At 45.5% G+C, this 18,729-nt stretch overlaps 1 protein-coding gene across 2 annotated transcripts in view; it reads left to right on the plus strand.

The window, feature by feature from the left end:
- The window catches only part of MINDY4 (MINDY lysine 48 deubiquitinase 4), a 121,246-nt gene that overhangs the window by 14,336 nt on the left and 88,181 nt on the right, over positions 1-18,729 (plus strand). For both annotated transcript variants that reach the window (XM_055115820.2, XM_008958894.4), the window contains exons 4-5: positions 483-726; positions 5,889-6,298. In XM_055115820.2, coding sequence (XP_054971795.1) covers positions 483-726; positions 5,889-6,298 — 654 coding nt within the window. The remainder of the gene's footprint in view (positions 1-482; positions 727-5,888; positions 6,299-18,729) is intronic.

Below are 18,729 nucleotides of genomic sequence, written 5' to 3' on the forward strand. Positions count from 1 at the left end.
TCTCTCTGACACACACACACACACACACACACACCCATTGGCACACCTGACTTCAGCTTTAGCTGAACAGTGGGGAATGCCAGGTTTGCTATGGGTCTTCTCCACGCCTCTCAGTGGTGTGCGGCAAGGCTGGGCTTCGCAGACCGCATTGACTGTACTGAAAGGTTATAGTTTTCCTTAATCATTCAGGTCTGGAAGACTAAGGATGCTCTTTAGTCTTAAGGACTTGAGGGGTCCTGTTATGGATCATCATCTCTGAATTTGTTTGCTTGTTTACTGGTCTTATTTTGTAGGGCAGACTTGCCTTGATACCAGAGTATTTTCTGTTCCTTGTCTTTCATGATAACGCACTGGCTGGTTAGAAGTCATCATAGATTTATTAATGGGCTTGCTTTGAATGCACATTGAATGTGGAATTTGCTATCTTTGTTACTGATTCCTTTTGGGGAGTCTGTTTTAATGGAAATATTCCTTTTTCACAGACATGACAATCTTGATGGAGATGTACTTGGTAATTTTGTATCATCTAAAAGGCCCCCGCACAAAAGTAAGCCCATGCAGACGGTCCCGGGTGAAACTCCTGTGTTGATTTCTGCATGGGAGAAGATGGACAAGCTTCACTCGGAGCCTTCCTTGGATGTGAAGAGGATGGGAGAGAATTCCAGGCCAAAGTCTGGTCTGATTGTGCGAGGCATGATGTCTGGGCCCATCGCCAGCTCCCCACAGGTGGGGCTGTTGCTCTTTCTGTTGTTATGGGACTGGAGGCTGAGAACTGGGCTGGGCTTAAGGTACGCCTGGGTTTATTTGGGGTACCCCACAGGGCAGTCCGAGAAGAGGGTCTGTGTGTGGGGTGGGAAGAACAGTGCCTCTGTTTTCTCCCTGGCTCTACTGTCAATGACACATGGGGCCTTGAGCAGGTCTCCTTTCCTGCCCTTAGCTTACCCATTTTGTTTGTGAGGTGGATGCCATGGTTTTCTGTTCCTCTGCTGGGTAAGAATACCTACTCAGCTTTGTCTTTGCAGTTCAGGAGTGGAGAACCTATCCAGGTTCAGAGAGCATCTTTAGGCTGAGTGTGGTGGCTTACACCTGTAATCCCAATGCTTTGGGAGGCCAAGGTGGAAGAATTGCTTGAGCCTAGGAATTTGAGACCAGCCTGGGCAACATAAGGAGACACTTGTCACACCGCCCCATCTCTACAAAAAATCAAAAAGTTAGGCAGGTGGGGTGATGTGCATCTGTAGTCCTAGCTACTCAGGAGGCTGAGTGGGGAGGATTGCTTGAACCTGGGAGGTTGAGGCTACAGTGAGCTGTGATCATGTGACTGTACTCTGGCCTGGGCAAGACTGAGACCCTGTCTCAAAAAGAAAAAGAAAAAAAAAAGGAAAAAACAGCATCTTTTAAAATAAATCTCAAACACAATAGTTAAAAGGGACTAAACCCCCCAAGCCTTATAGTTTCATTTATTCTGCTTTTATTTTTTTCTCTTTCAAAGAAAGATTCTAAAAATTTCACATTATTGTTTTATAGTCTCTCTTACAGGGTGACCATGGTAGAATTCCATTAGGCAGAGAGACAAAACAAAATGAGAGACAAATGTAAAAGAAGTTTGTAACAACAATCAGAAAAGCAAAACAAAAGCAAACACCAAACTCAAAGTGCCGTATCAGTCAAATCAGAGAGCCTGAGCCAATCAAAAACAGGGTGTCTGTGTCCACCTGCGCTCTCACTTACCTGCTGTATGTTTAGGTGTGGGTGTAGGTGCTGGCACTGTTCTCCCAATTCATTTGGAATTAGGATGGAAAGAAGTGAGTCCTCTCCCTGCCCCTGGCTCTATCTTATGGGGTCTTTGGTCAAGGTTTTTATTTCTCTTGGCTGCAATCTCTTCTATTAGACCAGCTGTCTAAGGCCCCTTAGGGCTCTGGGATTTCAGTGCTGTCAAGATCATGCAGTCTTGGGGTCCAGATCAAGGAAGAGCCTTCCCGCCACTGTGTAGTTCAGGCCACATCTTGATGTCATACCCCATTCTAGGCCTTCTTGTTGGAGAAGGACATTCATAAACTGAACCTTGTCCAGGGGAAAGGGGCTAGAATGGTGAACAGTTTGGAGGAAATTAAAAGATTTGGAGATGTTTAATCTTGTGGGAGGTTGGCAGAATGTAAGATTTCTTCGAATATGGAGGTTGGAATAGCCCATCTCCATGTGAGATAAACTCTATTTGCAATCTTGAGCTTAGTCTGTAAGCCTCCTGAGAACAGGACACTGTTGTGTTTCTGTGTAGTGCATCATGTGTGCTTGCTGGCACCATTATTGGGTTGAGTGGTGTAGCCTTGCCTAGTAGCTCCAGACAGCACAGCTGGCACCAGCGGATGGAGGTTGGTATGGGAGCCTTCCATTAGTCAGAGCCACCTCAGCAGTGGAAAAGGTTGTTTTGGAAGGGACTCGGCTAGTTATGTAAAAGGGAAGTTAGGTAACCCATCTGCTGGGGACACTGTGGAAGGAGCCCTGCCTGGGTGACAGTTTAGACCACATCAGTGGTTCTTAGACTTTTAGCCTCAGGCTCTCTTTATACTCTTAAAATTATTGTGGAGTGCAAAGAGCTTTTGTTTATGTGGGTGTGTCTATGCTATTTACTATATTTGAAATTAAAAGTGAGAAGTTAAAAATATTTACTTACAAAAATCATTAAAAATAACAGTAGTAAACCTGTTGCATGTAACGTGGTATATTTTAATGAAAAAATAACTATATTTTTCAAAACAAAAAATTAGTGACATGAGTAGCATTTTTTTGCAGATCTCTTTAACGTCTTGTTTAGTAGAAGACAATTCAAGCCTCATATTTGCTTTTGCATTCAGTGCGTTGCAATATGGTGTTTTGGTTGAAGTGTATGAAGAAAATCTAGCCTCACACAGATAAGCAGCTGGAAAAGGGAAAGTATTTTAATAGTCTTTTCAGAAAACTGAGATATTTTTCTTTGATACTACACCGAAACTAGACAAGTTGTAGTTTCTTAATGTGAAATCTTAAACCACATCAGTGAACTTTTTGTACCTTATCAGTTTCGCTTGGTATGTCTTGCACTTTGAAGTTTTTACCCCTGAATGATTTAGTAACATAATATATTGGCCATTTGGAAAATATTGGTTAGTGAGTTATATAGATCTTCCAAATGTGGACACATCTCATTAGACAAAAAGAAAATCACACCAAAAAATTTCATTCATTGATGTCACCCCCAGCTCATCCAAGAAGTTTTTAAGTATTGCAAAGCTCTCAAGCTCACGGTGGCAGATAGAAGTTTTCCAAAATTCTAATTTTAACCTGACAGCTTGTGTTTTATCACTGACAAAAATACACTATTTGTTTCCCTTGAGGTGACAGGCTCAATTGATTTTCAAGAAAATGCCTGCCAAATACCCACGCTTGAGTAACCATAGTTTGTCTGTCAGTGGTTCCATGAAAAAACCAGCAAGTTCACTAGCAGCCTAGATGGTCGTGCAGTGCCAGCTGCCATCCTCCACGGTCAGCGGAATGCCTGCATGTCCCTCCCACTGTGTCACTCAGGGTGTTGAAGAGGTGTGTGCTGGAGAGTCTAAGGGCATAAAATGAATAATTTTTGTGTCAGCATGGACATTCCTCGGTGAAGTCAGCACTTTATTCACCTATTTTCATTGTGAGTGTGTTGGTGGTAAAGAGGGCCTTGGGCACTAGTGGAGTTTGTTGCCACTGCCTTGATTCATGCCTGGGGCCAGCAGTTTTTCCCACTGTTGCTTTGTGCACAAAGTCAACACAGTGGAAAAAGGCAAATTGTGTCATCTTACTACTATGAAAATAGTTTTGAATTCCCTAAAAGGATCTGGGGACTCTTAGGGGTTGGTGGACTACTCTGAGGACCGGTGAACCAGAGGAGCACCAGGGTCCTGTCTTAGCATGACGTCCTGATCATCAAGCGTGTCCAGTGCAGACCCCTTTATACCTATGGTGTGAGGGGGATGGCTTGGACCTGCTTTGCTGCCAAGTGCATTGCTGCAAACTTCTCCTTTTGGTAATTGTTTTGGGATGTGGTATCTGAAACCCACAAAGGATGTTGAAGGATGGGTTGCTATAGAATTTTGCCAGATTCTCTAGAAGGGACATTGTGGCCTTTGAGTACCTTGGCCATACTTATTGGTTGCTCAGGAGAAAAGCTCCAAAGATTGTTGGCTATTTCATCATATTTACTACATCACTTCTGTATTTAAGAATGACTTAAGAGGCTGGGCTCCCTGCAGCAGCTCCAGCTCCCTTCAGCCAGAAGTTTGAGTCTCCTCGGGAATGGTGACTAATGTCCTCCTCACTCTGTGGAGGGGATGTCCTGAGTGGCTTTGGGAGGAGGTTTATAGTGCTTAGTAATGTCTGCTTAGCCAGAACACTACAAAATTAAGGTTTCCTTATTCCAGCCCAGGCTTTACTATTTGGTCTTGGATTATTTCTGGAAATATTGAGAGGTTCAGAATTTTAAACCAAGGAAAAGCCTGGTAGGTCTGTTTTTGTCTCCCCACCCTCCCATTAATAACAACATGAGTTCCCATTTCCTCTACTCATCTTTGACGGTAAGGGAGGATATTTGGATATTTCAATTGACTCCTCTAGAATTCCTTCATTTCAAAAACTAAGCAAATCTTGAGTGCCTGTTAGGTATAGGCTGCTGAGCTGTGTGCTCTGTGAACACCAGAGGCGAATTAAGAATGACCTCTGCCATCAGGAGGGGGTTGAGACCATATGTAAGTGGGCACAGGGCAAATACGCATAGGAGTAGTGAGCGTTTGCTGACTGCTGCAATACGTCTGGCTCTGTGCTAGTGCCTTGCACAGGTCTCATTTCATCCTCCCTACAGTCTTGTTGGGGAGAAGTACTACAGGTGCCTCATCCCTCATCCAAAACCTTTGGGCTGGATGTCTTTTGGAATTTATAATTTTTTTTTTAATTTTGGAAAGGAAGTACAGTGCATGAGCCACATACCACATACTGCCTTTACTAGGGTTTGTGGTAGCACCCATAAGCAAAAAACATGACCATTTCAGCAACTCCATGTATGAATATTCACACTTTAAAAAGACTGTAAGCAGCCTCACAGCAGTTAAGAATTTACCACAGGATTTTAAAAAACCTTTCATTTTCAGAGGTTTTGGGATTTATTTATTTATTTTTTTGAGATGGTGTCTTGCTGGCCCAGGCTGGAGTACAGTAGTGTGATCTTGGCTCACTGCAATCTCTGCCTCCTGGGTTTAAGTGGTTCTGCTTCCACCTCCCGAGTAGCTGAGATTACAGTCATGCACCACCAAACCTGGCTATTTTTTTGTATTTTTAGTAGATATGGGGTTTCACCACATTGGCAAGGCTGGTCTCGAATTCCTGACCTAAAGTGATACACCCGCCTTGGCCTCCCAAAGTGCTAGGATTACAGGCATGAGCCACCATGCCCAGCCTGGTTTTGGGATTTAGAAATGACAGGTAGTGGATTGTGGACTGGTTATATTACAGGTGAGGAAATCAGGGACAGAGAAGTTAAGCAGCTTGCCACAGGTGACACAGCTGGTAGGTGGCGATGCAGACTGGAGCGACGGCTTCACCTGCTGCATGAACCTGCTCTCTGTAAGGGCTGCGAGAGAAAGGCCCAGGCCTGCTCTGAGGTTCCAGCAGGCGGGGTGTGCATCACTGAAAGCCCAGAGGTGGGAGCATTTGAGTAGCTCCTTAAATAATAGGCAAGATTTTAAGGGAAAGAGTCCGAGGTGGGAAAAGACATTCCTGGGAGAGACATCACATCATGGGCAAATGCTTGAAGTGGGATCTTTGTTTTCCAGCTCCCCTCAAAGGGTCCTCACTGCTTTTGTCCTTACTCCCTTTAGGATTCTTCTCACAGACACTCTCTGAGACGGTCCTCACCGTCAAGCAGCTCCACCCAACCCCAAGAAGAGAGCCGGAAGGTCCCTGAGCTCTTTGTCTGCACCCAACAGGACATTCTGGCTTCGAGCAACAGCTCCCCCTCCAGGACCTCCCTGGGTCAGCTTAGTGAACTGACCGTAGAAAGGCAGAAAACCACTGCCAGCAGCCCTCCCCATCTGCCCAGCAAACGGCTGCCCCGATGGGACAGGGCCAGGCCGAGGGATCCCTCCGAGGACACCCCAGCAGTGGACGGCAGCACAGACACGGACAGGATGCCCTTGAAGCTCTACTTGCCTGGTGGTAATTCCAGGATGACCCAGGAGAGGCTGGAAAGAGCGTTCAAACGGCAGGGCAGCCAGCCCGTACCTGTCAGGTGAGTGTGCTATGCAAAGGTGACGGCTTTTCAAAAAGAAGCTCCACCTCTCACATGTTGTCTAGTCCCTAATGGCTCCGAAGGGAACTTCTTAGTCTCCTTGGTCTCTCAGAACAAGCCTGCGAAGTAACCGGCAAGATAGAGTTTGTTATGGTCAACCAGGAAGAAAACTCAGCCAGAGCTCACACACCTGGAAAGCTGAAGAATGCTCTAGACAGGGGTGTCCAACCTTTTGGCTTCCCTGGGCCACATTGGAAGAACAATTGTCTTGTGCCACGCATAAAATATACTAACAATAGTTGATGAGCTAAAAAAAAATTGCAAAAAAAAACTCAATGTTTTAAGAAAGTTTATGAATTTGTGTTGGGCTGCATTCAAAGCCATCCTGGGCTGCATGTGGGCTGCGGGTTGGACAAGCTTGCTTTAGCAGATGGTCCCAAAACATACCTGCAGCAACATGGCCAGGCAGACGTGGCTAAGAGTTTCTTGTGGGAAGCCAGAGATACAGTGATGAATCAGCTCCCACAAGGCTCCCTTTGGGCATTATTTCTATTTTATTTTATTTTTCATCCTATCCTTACTTTTATTCTTTACAATAAGCCTTAATGATTCCTACATTGATTGATTTTTGAATGTTAAACCAACCTTACATCCTAAGAATAAATCCCACTTGGCTATGATATATTATCTTTTTATATATCATTGGATTTGACTTATTAATATTTCATGTAGGGGTTTTGTGTATAGGTTTATGAAGAAGATTGGCTGGCAGATTTCCTTTCTTGCAACAGCTTTGTCAGATGCTGATACCTAGGTTATGCTAGAAGTGGTCCCTCTTTTTCTATCCCCTTGAAGAGTGAGTGTAAGATTGATGTGATTTCTTTCTTAAATATTTGGGAGAATTTACTGGAGAAATTTTCTGTGCATTAAGTTGAAAGGTTTTAAATTATGTGTTCAATTAAAAACTTTTTAATTCAAATTTCAACTTTCTTCTTGTGTAAGTTTTGGCAAGTTGTATTTTTTCAAAGAGTTTGGCCACTTTATATGTGTGTTTTAAATTTCTTGGTATAAAATTGTATAATTATATTATCCTCTTATTATCACTTTGAAGTTTGTGAGATCTGTAGTTATGTCTTTGTTTCATTCCTGTGATTGGTAATTTATGTTCTTTCTCTCTTAACTAGTCTCACTGGGAATTTATCATTTGTGTAATATACTCAAAGAAAACTTTTGGCTTTATGTTTGTTTTCTATTTCATTGACCTCTGCTCTTATTTTTATTATTTTCTTCATTCTATTCTCTCTGAGTTTAATTTGCTATTATTTTCTAGTTTACTGATTCTCAGCCTTCTTCTTTTGTAATATGTTTTAAAGCTGCAAATTTCTCTGTAAGTAATGTTTTGTCTGTATTCCGTAAGTTAATATGTTACATATTCGTATAACTTAGTTAATATATTTTCTAATTCCCATCGTGGTTTCTTTTTTTTTTTTTAACCCATGGGTTATTTAGGCATTTACTACTAATTTCATACATTTAGGGGTTTTTTTGTTTATATTTATATATATATTATATATATTGTTTATTTTTTGTTTATATAATTGTTTATATATGTATTATTCTTTATGATTGCAATCCTTTGATATTTGCTGAGATTTCCTTCTAGTATATAGTTAAAGCCTATCTCTGATAAACAGCATGTATTTGGAACTTTAAATCCAGTCGATAATTTTTTATTCTAGTTGGAATAATTATGGCATTTATATTTTCTTTTTACTCGAATAACTTCCTTTAGTATTTTTTTTTAGCAGGTATGTTAAATTTTTTTTTCTAGTTTTTATTTGGAAATGTCTTTGGTTTGCTTTTTTTTTTTTGGAGACAGGGTCTCATTCTGTCACCTAGGATGGAGCACAGTGGCGCAATCACAACTCACTGCAGCCTTGACCTTCCACGCTCAGGCAATCCTCCCACCTTAGCTTCCTAAGTACGTGGGACCACAGATGCACTTATTTCCACACACCTGGCTAATATTTTGTATTTTTTGTAGAGACGGGGTTTTGTTATGTTGCCCAGGCTGGTTGTGAACTCCTGGGCTCAAGCCAGCCTCCCATCGTGGGCCCAGGGCAGGTATTCTCATATAATACATGGTGGGGAGGGGCTGCCCGTGGAAGAGCAGCCCACTTCTAAGAGGAAAAAGGGCAAAGCTGAGCCTAAATGCCTTTTATTTTTTATGGAATTTATCAGTCATATAATTCACACTTCCTCCGTTAGGGTGGAGTGATTAAAGAGGGGAAGAATGGCCAGGTGGGCCAGACCAGCAGAGCCTTCTTCAAACTTCTAGAAAACACTGGGAGTTGAGAAAAAGCATCCTTCAACCCAGCAATTATTATCCCCATTTCACAGATGAGGAAACTGAGGCACAGAGAATCCAAGGAACCTGACAAGGTTCTGGGTAGGTGCAGATCCAAGGGCGCACAGACTGGCAAATGGAATATGGGCTGGATTTCAGCTCTCTCTCACTGCCTCAGCGAGGCGTCTTTGTGTAGTGCACATACTACACAACTCTACACAGTGCTCTTGATTTGAAACCAGGGCCAAGGTAATCCCAATGGTAAATATATCTGCATCCCCTGCCCTTCCCAACTCCCCTCCATCAGTGCCCCCTTCCCCTTGTTTTTTGTTTAATTCAGTTTGGTAAACATGGGTCTCAGTCCTAGTGTGTACCAGGTCCTGTGAGTTCCTCAAGGGGAGACACACATGTGCACATATAATTCTTCTAAAGCGTGGGAAAGTGCAGTGAGATGGCATCAGAGCTGGCCATATGCACAGAGCCAGCTCCACCACTCTGTCCTAAGGAAGCTGGAGGAGAGGGAGCTACTTGGGGCCCTTTTTGGGTCTCCAAACATCAGGTTCAGGAAAATCCGTGGAAGTCACACCTAGGGGCACAGGTGGGGTTAGGGGGCAGGTGGAGGATGCAACCTGCTGAGATGTTAGGCGGTGTGAGTATCTGTGCAGTCAGGCCCTCCTAACTCTGACACTCCTCAGATCTGACTCCGGGAGCTGAGGGGACTATTTTCTGGTTTATTTTTTGTTTTTCTTCTGTGCCCTTTGATATCAAGAGATGCTTGGAAAATATGTCACCTGGACTCCCATTGTGGGGGTTGTGGCTGTTGGGGCCACCTGTCACTTGTCACTGGCTTGTCAGGGCTGCCCTTGTTGGGTTCCTCTCACCATCACTCAGAACCATGGGGACTCTGGCCCTGACTGGGCAGTCCTCTAACCCTCGTCTCTCTCTCCCTCTCGCTAGAGTGCTGTGTTGCGGGTGGGGGCCTTTCTCTACACATTTGTGGCTCTTGCTGTCACCCACACACCTGACCTGAGTAGACCCTCAGGAAACTTCAGATATAGTACGGAGCATGGGAGAGGACATTTTTACTTACAACCCCCCAGGGCTAGGTCTTCCCAGCCTCTTGGCTCCTCAGGGGCACTTTGTGAAGGTGGGTTCTTTGGAGGCACCTCACTTGTGTTGCTCACAGCCCTCCGTTGGGGTGTGCTGGCCTGTCATTTGTCTGAGGGCCCCTCAGAGTGAATTTCTGGACCTGCAGATGGCCACATGGACACTCCTACAGTTGGCTTTCTGCAGATTAACTCAAAACACACCATGCTGGGCATCTAGCAATAGGTGTAGGCATAGGCTGCACAAGTTCCAGCCACTTACTTGCTCAGTCAGCTTCGGAAACCTGGGTGTAACTGTGGTCATGAATTGAGAAGAGTTTTATCCTCCCTTAGGAATTCAACCCACAGCAGTTGCCACAGCACTGACATCTAAGGGTCAGGGCTGGTGAGCAAATGTGTGCCCTGTCACATGGCTTCAACCATGGAGCCGTGGGATCCAGGGGTACCAAGACATGAAGGCCTAAGGTATAAATGAGGGTGCTGAGGCCCAGAGAGGGGCACAGACCTCTCCAGGGTCACACAGGCCATCAGGATCAGGGACCAGATGACCTGACAGTATAGGCAAATAGAGGGGTGCATGTGTTTCCTGTTGCTGGTGTAGCATTACCATAAGCTTAGTGGCTGGAGGACAAACACAGATTGATGGTTCTGGAGGTCAGAGGTCTGAAGGATGTCTCACTGGTCTGCAATCCAGGTGTCAGCAGGCTGCATTCCTTCTGGAGCCTCTAGGGGAGAATCTGTTTCTTTGCCTTTTCCAGGTTTAAGAGGCCACCTGAATTCCTTGGCTCCCTTCCTTCACCTTTGAAGCCAGTGACGTTGGCTGAAGCCAGTGACGTTGGCTGAATCCTGCTCAGGCTGCCTTCTTTCTGCTTTTCCCCTTCCTGCTCCCTCTTCTGCTTTTGAGGACCTTTGTGATTACCTTGGACCCACCTGGTTGATCCAGAACACTCAGCATGTCTCAAGGTCAGCTGATTAGCAACCTTGATTTCATCTGCAGTCTTAATCCCCCCTTGCCATGTAACCGAACACATTCAGGGGGTCTGGGATTAGGATGTGGACATAGTTGAGGGAGGGGTCATTTTTATGCCTGCCACAGAGGGCAGCTGTTTGTTGGAGCACTGTACATTTTTTTTTTTTTTTGTCTCACTACGGTTTTTAAAATATTCATCTACTCTCTCAATCTCCCTTCTGACCACTCTCAAAAGATTTTTTTGTGTTTTTCACATTTCCCCCTGTCTCACTGTCACATCTGTCTCTTTTTTATCTGGGCCTTGTGTGGAAAAGGCAACAGGAAACCCACAGCCATGCCATCCCCAGAAGCAGCAGGCTTAGGTGAGGGGAGGATGTCTAGCTTTGGGGCCTGCTGTGGCGGGTCCATGGAGCTTAGGGTCGTCATTAATTTCATGAAATGGATTTTGTCCTGGAGAAAGTGAGTATCTTCCCAGAATACAGTCTTGAAGTATGATATAGTCCATGCAATTGAAGTCTAATTTAGACTTTTAAAAAAGATTTTAAATTAAGCATTTTAAAAAGCAGGGTGCAATACATGCATCTTTAGGACTTGTTTACATTCTTAACTTCATAGACTGTCAGTACTGGAAAGATCCTTAGAATCCAAACCCTTTATTTGGCAGGCGGGGAAAATAGAGCCCCAGAGAACAGAAAGGAAATGACTCACTTGAGCTTTTGCAGGTGTAGCAAAGTTTTTTTCATAAACTCTGTTTTCCCTTGTAGTTAATGTTTAAAGCTTTCTTTTTAAATAGGCATGCTCCTCCTGTATTCACTTAAAGCCTCCATCACAGATGTCACTAACCAACATATGATGTCTTGCTCTTCATGTTACAGATCCTTTGGTTTTGGGTAGACTTGATTTCAGACTCTGAATTCCTGGAGTCATACCCTCTAAAAAAAAAAAAAAAAGACCCTGTCAATTCACAGACATACTCATTTATTCAGTTAATTTATTCAACAACTATTTAGCAAGGACCAGCAGTATGTTAAAGATGGCTTGTACTGGCTTTGAATGCTGATTTTTAGTGCCCCTTCTTAACTTTGCATTCAGTGACATCACATTGGTAGCTTGGAATTGGTCATGGTTAGAATATTTATACCACGGAGATTGGCAAATGCAGCAAATCAAGGTCCCCATCCCTGGAGAGCCAGTTGTTAACATTTACCAGCACACCACCTGCGATGGCCTACTGTGTGCCAGACCCACCAGCCAGTCAGCTGTGAACAAAGCAGATTGAGTCCCTGCCCTCTTGGATCTTCCACTTCCAGTGAGACGAGGCAGCCCACAATAACACCAAAACAAGGAAATATATAACATATCTGAGGATTACAAGTGCTAAGGGGAAAAATAAATCATGGAAGAGTGACAGGGAGCCCTGGGGACAGAGCTGCTATTTTATAAAGAGGTAGCCAGGAAAACCTACCAGAGAGGGTTACACTTGAGAGGAGGCCAGAAAGGAGATAGGGAACACACACTTTGATCTCTGGACGCAAATGCCGACAGCAGTTGTGCACAGGCCCTGCAGTGGGAGCATGTTACTGATTGAGGCTGGACCACATGAGGGAGAGAGGAAAAAAAGCAAGAAAGAAAGCAAGGGCTTGGTCATGTGGGGCCTGGAAGCTGCTGAATGCATTGGCTTTTACTTTGGATACTCCTGTATCTAGGAGATATGGGAGCCTTTGGAGGTCGAGCAGAGACATGCTGTGATCTCACTTGTGTTTTAATAGGGTCCCTCTGGCTGCTGTGTTGAATAGATTCAAGTGTGGAAGGAGGAAGGCAAGTGTGGAGGCAGGGAGACCAGTTAGGCAACTGCAGTAGTAGAAGAGAGCTGATGGTGGCTTGCATCAGGGAAATGGCAGTGAAGGTGGTGAGACATGGGCTAGAATATGCGTGTATACATATATACAGACATACATCAGCAGGGCTACGTTCTGAGAAATGCGTTTTCAGAAGCGCATCCAAATCTGTGGGCCCCTGGAGGCACTGAAGGACCTGGGAGAGTTTGGGGTGCACCTGTCTCTCTCCTCCAGACTGCTGAAGTGGAAACATCATAGAGTGTACTTACACTGACCTAGATGGTGCAGCCTACTACACACCTAGGCTAAATGGCTTAGCCTGTTGCTCCTAGTATACACACCTGGACAGCATGTTGCTGTATTGAATGCTATAGGCAGTTGTAACACAATGGGAAGTATTTGTTTATCTAAACACATCTAAATTTAGGAAAGGTACAGTAACAATATGATACTGTAATCTTATGGAACCACTGTCATATATGTGGTCTGATATTGACCGAAACCACATATCTCATTGGGATTTGCGTGTGGATTGGATGTGCTGTGTTAGGGAAAGAAAGGAGGCAAGGATAACTGCAAAGATTTTGCTGAACAACTGTAAGAGGGGGGTTGCCGTTCCCTGAAATGAAGACTGTGGGAGAAGCAGGTTTAGGTCATGGTCATTGGGCCATAATTTATACCTCTGGTCTGCATGTTACTTTCTTTTTTTTTTTTTTTGAGACAGAGTCTCGCTCTGTCGCCCAGGCTGGAGTGCAGTGGCGTGATCTTGGCTCACTGCAAGCTCCGCCTCCCGGGTTCACGCCATTCTCCTGCCTCAGCCTCCCGAGTAGCTGGGACTGCAGTCACCCGCCACCACGCCTGGCTAATTTTTTTTGCATTTTTAGTAGAAACGGGGTTTCACCATGTCAGCCAGGATGGTCTCAATCTCTTGACCTTGTGATCCGCCCGCCTCGGCCTCCCAAAGTGCTGGGATTACAGGCGTGAGCCACTGCGCCCAGCCCTGCATCTTACTTTCTATCAGGCCAGTGGTGTTTCTTTGTGAACTGGCCTTCCTGTGGCCTTAGTTCAGGGTCCATGTGCTTGCAGTCCACACATGTGAGCAGTGAGCTGTCCTGTTACTGTTGTGCTGTGACATTTCTCCTCTGGCACTGGGGTTTTATTGAAGCTGTTAAGAGGCTTCCACACCAGGACTATTACTAGAGCCCAAGTTAGTAGGATTGCTCACAGCTACTGTCTGAGGACAGTAAAAGCAAGTCCCCATCTTGCCTTTATGTCATGCACTTCTTTGTCTTGTGCTTGCCGGTTGCAGTCTGCTGAGCAGACCTCCAGGCCTCTCTGGGCCTCTGTGCTCCTGTCTGTAAATGAAGGGGTCGGATGGGCTGCTCTGTAATGGCTCCCCAATTCTACCCTCTACACATGCCTAGACCAGACTTCTGACTTCTTTTGTAATCTCTGAATCACCTTGATTCAGTTGACCTCTAAGGCTCATCTTATGTAAATAATGAGCCTGTAAACCAGGGTCCTGTGACTTTGGAGTCCTTCCTAGACTGTGGGCTCCTCTGAGCACCTATGGGTATATAGTAAATGGATTTAGGACACAGCAACCTGGAATCACTCCCAGCCCTGAGTATGAGCATCTGTCACTGGAGGCCTGTTCCAGGCTGTTCCTGGCTGCAGCATTTTGAGCTGAAGGCAGGCTGACTAGGGCAAGGTTAAATTCCACCATCCCTAACCCCTTTGCCTATTACTTGTTGAATGGTTTCTCAGGTTAGGTTCCTAAGAACAATGGTTCTTAAACTGTAATCTCTGGACTGGCAGCATCTGCATCATCTGGGAACTTGTTAGAAACAGCTTGTCTGACCCACTGAGTCAGAAGTTTGGGGGTGGAGCCCAGGAATCTGGGTTTTAACAAGCTTTTTTGGTGATGTCATGCGTGTCAAGCTTTGGGAAGCAATGCCCTAGGGGCCAAGCCTGAGTCAGATTCCGGTACATGTAATTTGTTGGGGGCATGCTCTCAGGAGGAAGTGGGGTGAGGAAAGTGGAACTGGGCAGGGGAAGGAGCTCAGCAAAGGTGTGAGGGCTAAGGGCTCAGGCTGATCCCCTGGGGAGATGTGGAGCATGAATTGACTCAGAGTTAGTCCCATGTTTAAGCAAGGGAGTGAGCTTTTTGTGCCCCTCTTAGTCATTGGCTGTGGGCTGCCCATCCTGGAGTAGGGCAGGCAGTGTGCAACCTCCTAGATGAGTTTGGCAAAAGACAATTCTCCAGAAAAGGATGCAGCTGTGAGCCCTTAGCAGCTGGGAAGTATTTACCTGTCTGAGGCAGCTGGGCGGGACACCTGTGGCCTCCATGTCAGTTCTCATGGCTCCTTCTGCATTCACCCAACCCCTAGGTATTACAGTAAAGATAAACTGCAAAGCCTGTCCCTGGATATCACCTTAGGTGCATTGGATGCCCTGGTGAGGGGTGCCAAGCAGGGATCTTTTACAGGTTAGGATACAGACTCCAGAAGGGGAGACTGAAACGAAACTGTTTCCAGGCTCAGACAGCCTTTCCCATCATGACATCTGCAGCCCTCTGCAAGAGCATCATATTACCCATTACTGGCTTTGTGGCTGGGTCACGTCCTTTTGTCTTAGTGAGTTGAGAGGTGTCATAGCCCAGGTAGGCACTGGGGATGCCAATGCATGATATGGTTCCCTGCCTCCAGAAGCCCAGGGTGCACTGGGATGCCCTGTGTAATTGGATGCTAAATTGTGGCCCTCACAAAGGAGTGGAAGTTCAGGGAGCAGTTAAGGGACACTATTGAGGGGGCAGGAGGGCCCTGGGCTTGGAGAGGCAGTGTTTAATGCAAAAGACTTCCTGGTAAACCAGTAACACTGGAGAAGGAGTGGCTGTACTTTTAATTCACAGATCCAGGGGAAGATTAACCTGCCTTGTTCTGCTGTGGGTCTCTGCAGCCTTGATACAGCCAAGGCCCCAAAGCCTCAGTGTTTCTGCCTTTGCATTGAAACACTCCTCTGACATTGGGGATGCCTGGCAGTTTTTCAGGTTTTGCAGAAGAATGGACAGTAGATGGCAGCAGATCTTCATCAATCCTCCCAACCCCAGCGATTTAGTCTCGTTGCCCTTGTTGCATAATTTAATTCAGTGGACACTCACCAGGCCCTACCAGACCTTTCTTAAGCAGTCCAGGGGGAGAGAGACAAGTGCATCCCAAACTCTCCCAGGTCCTCTAGTGCCTCTGGAGGCCCCCAGATCTGGAGTGAAAGCCACGGGCGCACAGATGCCTCTCTGTGTCCTGAGGGGGAATGAATTGTGCCAGCCGGGACTTGGAGGAGGCTTCACAGAAGATATGGCATTTGCGGTTCATTGACTGTTCCCTGCTTCTGAGCATCCCAGCTCTGAAAACATCTGCACCTCATGGGATGAGTAATGGGGAGAATTTTCATTTTAATTTGTCTTTATGCATTATTTGGACTTCACATCAGACTATTAAGGTTCAAAATCTGACTCTTGAGACACACAATACCTAGTTCCTTTCCAGCATGCCGGTCATCCTGTGTGGATAGTGGCCTGCTTGGGCTCTTGCACTGGTTCAGCCTCACCTTCTTAACCTGTTCTGGGGACCTCTCTTCTGTGGTGGATACAGCTGTCCTCCACACCTGCCATTGATGCCTGATGCTCAGCCACTTCTCCCCACTTCTCAGCCTGTTGATCACATTTTACCCTATACATGTGCCCCCAGTCCACAGTGGAACACCATTTCTCTCTCCTGATTGCTGGCCTCCTGAAAGTAGGCACAGGAGATTAAACATGAGAAACAGCTCCAGTGCATGTTACAGGCCACTGTGAGCCCTCCAAAAATGGGGTTGATGACCCCTAAACCTTGTGTGGTTATTATAACCCCAGGGTACCTTCAGTTCCATGGTTTCCAAGTCTCTGACCTGATGCATCTGTCAGAGGAAAGAGATTTCCCCTGACTCAGATTTCCTTTGAGATCCAGAAAGTGCAGCTAAAGAAGTGAGAGAGTGGCCACACATCTCCCTGGAAGGGAAAATGAGTGATCTTATATTGTCCATCTGTGGACATCAGCATGGCAGCTCTGAGATCTCCCTTGGACCACACCTGGGCCCTTGCCAGCTCCATCCTAGGTTCTGAGTCCTGGGATACAGGCTGGGAAGATGTTCCATGCAGAAGTAGCAGCTGTTAGATGGAAGGAAGTTGTTGAGGCTCTGAGATAATATTTGGGAGATGAGTGTGAGAGAGCAGGAGTGGTATTATGGAGAATCTTTCCTGTATTCCTTTTTTTCTCACTCCAAGATGCTTTTGTGCTGCTCTGTTAGCTATGTTCCAGCAGTTCCTGGCTACCAGAACCCCAAATAAATGCCCACATAGAGGTTAATAGGACCAGGACAAGGCTGAGTGAGGTGAAGCATCTAGGATGCAAAATGTAAGGAGCTGCTCACTCTCACAGTTGTTCAGCTGCAGGCTGGACACCTGCATGAACCTGAGAGGGAAGGTATCTTAAAATTTTGCACCTTAGGCTTCTTGATTATCTCACCCTAATCCTATCCTGGTTAGCAGAGTCTGGCTACTTTCTTTTGTTCCCTCAGTATCTTGGACAACCCTCAGTATAGAACAATGATTTGATAACTCATATTTATATTCATGAACTTTTTGAGGCCTGGAATGGGGCCTTATTTCTCTGTCTTTACTCAGCCATGTCTCTGGACCTGGCAATAATAAGTGCCAAGCAAATGAGAGAGTGCACTTAGCAAGGAGAATGGAAGGGAAAGTTATGCTAATCTGTCTGGGATAGTATCATGAAACTTAAAAGTGATGTCTTTCATATAATTGGAACAATTTGAACTTTAGTTTGCCTGTTGGCATTCATTAATTTACTCAGTAATTTTTTTGTTCATACAAAACTAGTTACATGACTGCCTGATCACCCAACCATCTATCTAGCCAACCAAACAACTAACCAGCCATCTGACCACCCAACCAACCAACCATCCCAACCGACCAACCAAACCAACCAACCAACCCAACCAACCATCCAACCATCCATTCATCCAACAAACCATTCCACCCATCCAATCATCTCACCCACCCACCCAACCCACCCACCCAACCAACCAACCTAACCAACCCAGCCAACCAACCATCTAGTCAACCAACAAACTATCCAAACATCCATTCCATCCAACCAACCAACCAACCCGCCCAATCAAACCAGCCAACTCACTGTCCCAACTGTGATGCCCCATCTTTAAGTCGTCTGGAATGTTGCCTTCTTCAAGAAGCCTTTCCTGATCTCTTCACTGTACCTATACTTGGACATGATCTGTTTCTCAGACCTCTCATGGCACATGTCACGCTGGAGAGAGTTGACAGGCTACTTTGTTCCTCCTGCTGGACTGTCAGCTGCCTGAGTATAGGGGTGACTTGTCTGTGTCCCTACCTTTTTGAGTTTTGCTGAGAATTATTCCAATAAATAAGAATTGAGATGGATTCTTGACTTTGCTTAGAATTTGGGAGGGGAGAATGAAGTATGAGGTCTTTCCTTAACTCAAGAAGTTCATAGAAGAGCAGAATTAGTGACTTAGCACACAGAAAAAGTCAACTAAAAATAGCAGGCAGATCTGTTTCAGGGTCAGATGGATGGTGCTAATTGAGATGCCATAGGAGCTTAGAGGAGAGGGAGGGGGTTTTCTGGATGAAGCAGGGCTGAGCTGAGCCTTGAAGGCTGAGTGGGTTTGAATAACCCAGTTTTGTGTGGCAGGGGGCAGTCTTATTCTTCAGTCCTTATTGCTGTGCCTGGAACATATTCATCACTCTTCTCTGCCTTGCTCTAAGCCTGAGGTTTTGTTTTTGGGGTAGGGGGGAAAGTTTGCTGGTATCCCTGGGATCTCATTCCTAAAGACTGAAGCAGCTCTCTTGTTCTTCCCCAGCCTGTTTTTCTACGGCCTGCATTGGGTTTTGCTGCATTTGCAGACATTTTTGGATAATGTACACTTATGGTGGGTCATGGAGAAAACCTAAGCTCATAGCTCCACCTAAGGATCATGGCATTTATTTAGGGAAAAGATGGGCATCCTTGTTCCTACCCTGTGATAGGCTGGATGCCTTGGGGCCTGACATAGAGAGAGCCAAAGTCTTTCCCTTG

Source organism: Pan paniscus, chromosome 6 (assembly GCF_029289425.2).
Source record: "Pan paniscus chromosome 6, NHGRI_mPanPan1-v2.0_pri, whole genome shotgun sequence".
Lineage (NCBI taxonomy): Eukaryota > Metazoa > Chordata > Mammalia > Primates > Hominidae > Pan > Pan paniscus.